The sequence below is a fragment of the Eurypyga helias genome, unplaced genomic scaffold (assembly GCF_000690775.1).
Source record: "Eurypyga helias isolate BGI_N326 unplaced genomic scaffold, ASM69077v1 scaffold27844, whole genome shotgun sequence".
Lineage (NCBI taxonomy): Eukaryota > Metazoa > Chordata > Aves > Eurypygiformes > Eurypygidae > Eurypyga > Eurypyga helias.
This window is the reverse complement of record NW_010244758.1, coordinates 1-8032: the sequence shown is the minus strand read 5'-3', so window position 1 is coordinate 8032 and position 8032 is coordinate 1. Positions and strand designations below refer to the sequence as shown.

General features: G+C 37.3%; 1 protein-coding gene across 1 annotated transcript; it reads right to left on the bottom strand.

Annotated features, from left to right (window-relative positions):
• Nucleotides 1-1024: 1024 nt before the first annotated feature.
• LOC104508296 (ras GTPase-activating protein 1-like) lies at nucleotides 1025-8025 on the bottom strand (the record flags this gene model as incomplete). Its single annotated transcript, XM_010149864.1, has 6 exons — nucleotides 1025-1175; nucleotides 1885-1937; nucleotides 2457-2488; nucleotides 3501-3618; nucleotides 6803-6873; nucleotides 7876-8025. Coding segments are annotated over 6 exons (575 nt in total), but the record flags the coding sequence as incomplete, so codon positions are not given.
• Between the last annotated feature and the right edge of the window lie 7 nt (nucleotides 8026-8032).

Sequence of the window (8032 nt, the reverse complement as noted above, 5' to 3'; positions counted from 1 at the left end):
GCCGGAGTTAAACCACAACACACTGCAGCTAGCTTGATTTTCAATGAGGGTGTTTGGAGGCCAGACTGATTAACATAGAAGGTACTCAAGCAGCCTGTGTGTGGGATATGCATAGGTTAATAAGGTTCCAATTGCTTAGTCTCAAACCATCGTCCAGTTGAAATCATGAAGTCCACTGAACTACTTAGGAGACAGACACACCAGCTGCTGGATCTCTACCCACTCAAAAGCCAAGCTGGAAGTGAGAGAAATTTTCTATTGGGATGAAAAATGTCCTGGTTCTAGGTGAAAGTCTGGAAAATTTTTGATTATGTGACAGGTAATGGCCTCAATTAAAAGAGAAAGGCGAGTTTTCACTATTGAGAAGTCTTGATAGCCTTATTCATACAGTTGTCACAGATTAAAGGCTGGAGCTGTATTGATTGATAGCTTCTCCCATGAAAGGGGAATTCTTATAATTTCTTTTTGTACGTATTATCATATTTTTATACCCATGGCAAAACAAACCCATCCCATGTTTCATTACTCTAAATGAAGTGATCTGCACTTCTGACCAAAATAGCATTCACATGTTCTGAGGTGATTACTTTAATGACTTTTTTCAATGATGATAATTTTTCCCTTTCTTGTTAATACCCATTTCTATTATTTATACTTTAAAATCCCTACTGAATGTCTCTGATAAAACTAATTTTAATTTTCCCCTTTCATATACTGAAACTCCACATTATAAATAGTAGCTTACAAAACAACACAGCATTCTCCTAATTACATGTCATAATCCAATTTATAGGGTGAAGAAAATTTACAGAAAGGGAAAAATTTTTAAAAAGAAACAAGTTACACTTAAGCTTTTGAAAGCTTTTGGAACGTGCTTAGTTACAACTAACTACTAAGCAAGTTAGTTAAAACTTAGTGTATTCTTAAGAAATACTGAAATCTTGTGATCATATCAGTGTTATCAGCAATACATTATACAAAATCTTTACAGAAGTATAAAATATACACAACTATTATAACTTACCTATTATAATATCTGCCTCCCATCATAAACTGATTGCTTGATGTTGGACATATTTTAAAACGCTGAATATTTTCACTGGTCCGAAAATAAAGTGAATAATCCCCGGGTGTATTATCTGAAGGCCTCACAAGAAAACTGCACACCTGACCTACTAAAAAGATATCATAAGTGTTATTCACTGTTACTTATCTTAGTGTCATTTATGAGCTCTTATCAAAGCTCTTTCTGTACAAATTATCAAAAATTGCACACTTAAAGGAGAAAGTCTTATATAAGTTGCAAAAGCAATCCACATTCTTCACCCAAATGGGATGAAGTAGTATTAAACTGCCAAAGTCAATGCAAATATCATTTGGCTGTAGGTGGTAACCTATCCCCACTTTTGCCACCTCTTTACAAGAGCAAATGGTGTGCATGTGGGAGGTTTGACAGTGTTTTCAAAAAAACTGAAGATTTGTGTTCCTATATTTAAGGTATGTTATTTGACAGTATAAGAAATCTTAATGTTTTAATTTTAAAAATTATTTCCTCTGAAGAAACTAAAAAGAGTTTATAATACATTCTCCCATAAGTACATAACAGTATTTTCTCCTCAGCATTTTGATGAAGCCTACAATATTTTTTGTGTATATATATTAAATAAACAAAAATAATTATTTCAATTAGAATTATGAAAATAGCTGTACTTGAGAACATAAACTCAGTGCTCAGCCATGAGGATTTTTTCCAATGTAGTTGCAACCATAGGTCTGATGCTCATATGTTCATACAGAAAAAACAGATTTTGCTGCAGTCTTTTATAAACAGAATTACTTTGTGTCATTCCTCTACCACTGTATTTCCATCTGAAATACAAGTACCTGTCATCAGCAAATTGTAAGCTTCTTGTTTGGAGATCTTCCCATGGAACCATCTTAAAGATGAAGAGAAAAATCAGAAAACAAGATTATCAGCTCTCTTTTTCAGTTGCTGTGACATCTAAGGCTGTGACACCTATGGATTAATCTCTCTCGCACCTATGAATTAATCTTTATTTAAAAAATCCAATACATATAGATTATATAAGCAACTGTTATGTTACTCAGTCATTCTGGTTGTCTACCAACAGAATGAAAAATAAATATCTATAGCTATATAAATTAATTCATTTCAATACAAGTGTCCAACACAAAGTACATGTTCAAACCCAAGTTTGTTTAGAGATGAAAAGGCATTGTTTTAATGCTAGATAATTTGACAGGCATATCTAAAGTGAGTCTCAGATAACAACCTATTTGAAGTGTGAAATGCAAAGCCCAAAAAGATTAATGAAAGTTAAATTCTGTACACAACAACTAAAACTGAATTTTACTAGAATCTGAGGAAACCCATCTCTTAGCTAAAATTTAGTTATTTTATCATTTGCTTTTAATAACAAAACAAAAATACTTACATTTTGCCTTCATGGGGATCATCTTCTCTTCCCTAATAGGAGAATTAACATATTAAGAACATGATAACAGCATGCTTGAGTTTAGAAAAATAAACTTCAAAGGTTAACACCTTCTGTAGAAGTAAACAGCACCAAGACATTTTTTAACCAGATGACTTATTACACAGTTCATGTAAAGAGGTTTTTCAACTTCATTCTCTAAGTGGAAATTCAGCCATGACACATGATTTCAAAAGATTGTTTCTGTCACTCTTGAAGTCCCTCTTTACATGTGGTAACTTAAATCTCAACTTTCCTGAACTTCAACCACTAATACAGTATCTAACTGTAGATTTCTACAACACTGCCATTTCAATTTAGCAATTCACATCCTGATATAGATGTGAGAAATAGGTGAAGCAAACTCTACTAATAGCAATATATATATGCCGCAAAGCAAACACCATCAGGACTCCAAAGCAATGGTGAACTTCAAAAAAAGCATGTGGGAGGGTGGGGTGGGTGTTCTTGTCCATTAAATCATCTCTTCTCCTACAGCAATTCAATTATCTTTAGGTCACCTGGTTAGCTTCCTGACTTAGTCCTTAAGCCCTTCTAGATATAATTAACTCATCAATATACTTTTTAACCCATACTTACCCCTTAAAACAAAGGCATACCACAGTGAAAAATTTCAGTCTATACATTTATGAATGCTTCACAGGAAACACAAAAAAATGCAATTGAATGACTAGCAAGTTCTTTATCAGGACTGGCAAGTTTAGGGTACTGCCTAATAAGTTCACCATATCATTCATTTGCACATGAACTGGTTTGGATAATGTGAATAAGCACTTTGTTTAGACACTGAATTAGACAAAGGTTTGTTACACTATTTAAAAACTGGCAGATTCAATTACTGCAGGAAGGTTTAGAAAAGTACATGAAGTCGGACAGATAAATGCCACTAGTTTGGGTTTATTTCAGTGTTAACTTACACACAAATTAAAAAAAAAAAATTCAATCTCAATTTCTGCAACAGATTTCAATATAAAAATCACTTACAACTTCTTCTACCAGGTCTTCTACAATAAGACCTTGTTCATCTGTCCGTAGGTTTGTAACCCACATCCAGCCATCTTCCAATTCATTATGGACAATAAACATATCTCCTTTAAGGAAACTGAAGAGAGAAACAGTAAGATTTATGTTAGAAGTACAATCCTAATACAAAGTTTAATGAACACATTGAATTCTTGAGCATAGTTTCAGCAAAACATTTGTAGAAATCTGAACATGAAAGATATATTTATTGGTATCCCAAGCACACCACATGCATTTTCACACAGTTTAATTAGCTATGATAGAATATTTAGCACTCTTTAATTTACATTTAGAATCTAATGGATACTTTAAGTGTGCTAAGGATGCATAAACCAAAAAACACCACACCAACATTAAAAGATAAAAGAAGAATGTTACTATCAAGAGGGATAAAATACTAAACACAAGTATATTATATTTGTGCTCTGTACTGATGCCATTACTGTACTTTGGTTACCATCTCATGGAGACAATTAATGATTACGCTTCCTCTGAGGGGTTTTCTGTGGAGGAAATACAGCATAGCACTTTCACCACCTTCTTCCATGATGTCTTCTCCCTCATTATAACAACTCTTCAGTATCTTGAACATCCTTGGGTAACCAAAATACTGCTTTTGGTATTTCTTAAGAATATTGTTTTAACTTTTTCCAAGGTTAACTAACTACTTAAAAATATCATCCATGCTCCACGGCAGTGTGCTTATGGGTGGCAAGGCATGTGGGAGAATATGGGCAGGTATCTAGAAGTTTGTCACCCCTGATGGTCTAGGACTTCACTCCCTGATCCTGATGAACTAATAAATTGGTTGGGGTGGGGGGGAAGATGCCCTGGCTATTCCAAAGAGGCACAACTTATTGCACTGTGCTGGAGTCTGACCTGCACCTACAGAACACTGCTCAGTACTATTCAGCACCCTCAAGGAGAAGAGAGGATCTCTGAATCTGAAAACATATTGCCTGTGACAGTAAGTGCTGAGTGATCTCCCTCTCCTTATCTCAACCCACAAACCTTTCATCATATTTTCTCTCCCTTGTCCAGTTGAGGGGAGTGACAGAGCAACTCAGTGGGCACCTGGAGTCCAGAGAGGCAATTCAAGTACTTTTTAAAATATTAAGATTACACATTTAAAAGTATTGTTTATTCAGTACAGACTCTTTCAAAAAGAGGGGAAGGAGAAAGCAAGGGAATCATTCTTGCTCCATGTTAAGAACAGTTTTTAGGTACAGGCAACAAAATAATTGCTAGAACACTAAAGGCAAGGTTGTTTAGCCATCTCTCCTTTTTTTCCTTATTTCAACGAGGACACTAAAAATACTGTTCTTAATTGTATCAGAGTCAATTCTCACATTCTCTTTCTAGTGGTCAAGATTTGTTTAGCTTGAAATATTTATCTATTACTAGCTACTTCTGCAGGAAAATTCAGAGTAAATTCATTTCAAACCCTCATGAGACATTTCCACATGTAATTCCTTGCGTGCTGGGTTCAATCAGGAAAGAGTTAACTCTCTTTACCGTGGCTGCTAGGAAGCTGTGTTCCTGGATGCAGAGAGCAGCACTGATAAGGTCTTAGCTGGCGCTAGGGAATGCCCGCACTGAATTCAAGGGCTTTCTCAGATTCTGACACTGCAGTTGCGTTCCCAGCTCTCGCTGTCTCGCTACAGGCAGTGTAGGGGACACACGGTTCAGGCAGCTGACCCAAACTGACCAAGGGAGTATTTCATCCCATAGTACGTCATGCTCGGGGCAGAGGCGAGGAGGGGGGCCAGGAGCAATCACTCGCTCCCTTACTCTCTCTCGTTCACTCCCATACACTTGCTAGCACCCTCCCCTCCTTTGCTAACTCCTGTGCTGGCTCATTCATGAGGGAGTTGGTGGGTTTGTTTAGTTTGTTTGTTTGTTTTGTGTTCGCATAGAGGCATTTAAGGTGGGCCCCCGATGAAGCTGGCTTGCAGACTGGAGCATCTAGCATTCCCCTGTTCTGCCTGCCAGGTGTTTTCCTGGTGAGCAGTGATTCTTCTCCAGGCTCTGGGTGTTTCTTGGTGTCCCTACTGGTTCTGCCCCCCTCCCCTTTCCAACCTAGTTTAAAGCCCTATCAATGAGCCCTGCCAATTTGTGTGCTAGAATCCTTTTTCCTGTCTGAGACAGCTGGAGACCATCTGTCGCCAGCCGGCCTGATGTCCTATGAACCTCCCTGTGCTCAAGGAACCCGAAGCTCCACTGTTCACCCCAGCCTCTGAGCCACGTGTTGATTAGGTGTGCTTTCCTGTTTATCTCGGTGCCCTTCCCTGCTACTCAGGGGATGGAGGAGAACAATACCTGTCCTCCCGATCTTGCGACCATTCGCCCCATTGCCCTGAAGTCCCTTTTGATGGCTTTTGGATCCCTCTCCTCCAGCTCATCACTGCCCACCTGCATTACCAACAGATGGTAATAGTCAGAGGCCTTTACCAGGCCAGGAAGTCTCCTGGTCCAGTTTTCCTGGTCTTGCTGTCGCTGGGAGGGTTCGTTCGGAATCTGCTGTGACAGTTCTCGGGCTCCGGCCCTCGGGCTGCGGCTTTCAGGCTGCAATTGCTCTCAGGCTCTCTGGGTCTGACTCTCACTACTCAACCCCTGGCTGTGCATTGGTCAGTGGGTGGTGAGGAATTGTATCAGATTGTATCAGATGTTGCATTTTCTATTATTTTAATTATTTATTCATAGTATTTGTATATATTCATTTAGATTTAATTAGTAAATAGTCCTTATCTCAATTTTACGAGCTTCCTTATTTCTTTTTCCTCCAATTCTTCCCCTCCACTGGAGGAGGGGAGGGGAATTTGTGAGAGCGGCTTCGTGGTATTTTGCTAGCCGGAGTTAAACCACGATATTCCTTCATGCATAAACTTATATTTTTCTCAAAGTGGGTAAGCCTTTGAAATTAGTAATGTTCTACTTTAAACTAAGCTTTCTAGGTCTAGCAATTAAATGTAACTCCCCTTACAATTAATACAAACAGTATATGCAGAGTAAAAGTGGTATTGCTATACTGGAGAGGGAAGAGAAGGAAGAGAAAAAGCGACAAGGAGAGAGATGCCAAGACATGAGATGAAAAAAAAGAAAAAATTAAAAAAAAAAAAAGACATCATACCTTTAACCTCCCAGACTGTTAAGCCTAAGATGCAACTGGAAAGTAGTTGCATAGTGAACATACACAGAAATCATTATTATTTATAGATACTCCAGGAATTTCACAACTGCTTCTACCTATTATTAAAACATACCTTATTTCATCAGTTTCTGGCACTTTGGTGTAAGGCAGAATTGCTCGAACTCTCCTTCTATCCTCAACAGGCTACAATTTTAGAGAAGAGTGCAAAGATATCAATTTTCCCATTCATTATACTGTAGAGTTCATCACCCCAACATTATGATTTTTGGAGGCAAAAATCTGGTAATAGTGATTTGTATCCCTTTGCTAGTTTTAAATTCTTAAAGGGTCAAAAATAATAACAGCTGGAAATGCTTAATTCCTAGTTACCTACAGAAGCTCTCATTTTGTTTCTAGCCTTGTAACATTATCGATCACATTATCTCCAAAAATCAAATTACCAATAATGTAATTCCCATGAAAGAGTAAGTTAGAACTTTCTTCCACTTAGTGGAAATTTATGACTGTTTAACATTCAGAAACATCTTTATTTGAGGCAGAGGGGAGATGCAGTGGGTCTGAGGGGTTGGGGTGTGTTTTGCAGGTGTTTTGGGGGGGCTGTTTTGTCTGTTGGTGTTTTTTGGGGGGGAGGGTTGTTGTTTTGGTTTGGGGTTTTTTTGTTCTTGTGGGGTTTTTGGGGTTTTTTTGTTTGTTTTTGTTTTTTTAATTATTGATACTGTTGTAAGGATAGTCACTTGAAAGCAACCCAGCTTTCAGGAACTTTGGTTATTTCCAAGATGCATATTTTAAAATATTTGCTACAAAACAGTAATATTATTTTGAAATAATTTATTAAGTCAGTGTAAAACCCTAGAAGCTAGCTACATTACAGTGGTGCTCCTTATTAGCCAAGAACCACACATTTTCTTCTTTACGTACAATGTTACTACTACATTTGGAGATAACTGCAATACCTGATATTTAGCTTTCTCACTACAGTTTTTCATTAAAACCCTATTTTTATCATTAGTTTCCATCAGTAAGAACGTGTTCATATATTACTTATATCGCACCATATGCTGAAACAGCTCTAGAACCAGAGGAAGCTGTCTATAATGTTTTTTTCACAGAAAACTATGAATATCAAATGTAAGATTAATTATATTAATGTTTAAGTAACATTAATAACATAAATAATTTAATAACAAAAATTTTACTACTTTCCTCTGGAGGTGCTACTGGAAAGAGCAGTTTTTCTTCCTTCAGCAAACAGGACACATGACTGTAATAACCAATTAGGTCCGACAGTGAAGCAAAGCGACGTCCACCAATGTAATAGTCTCCACACATGGCAATAATCCTG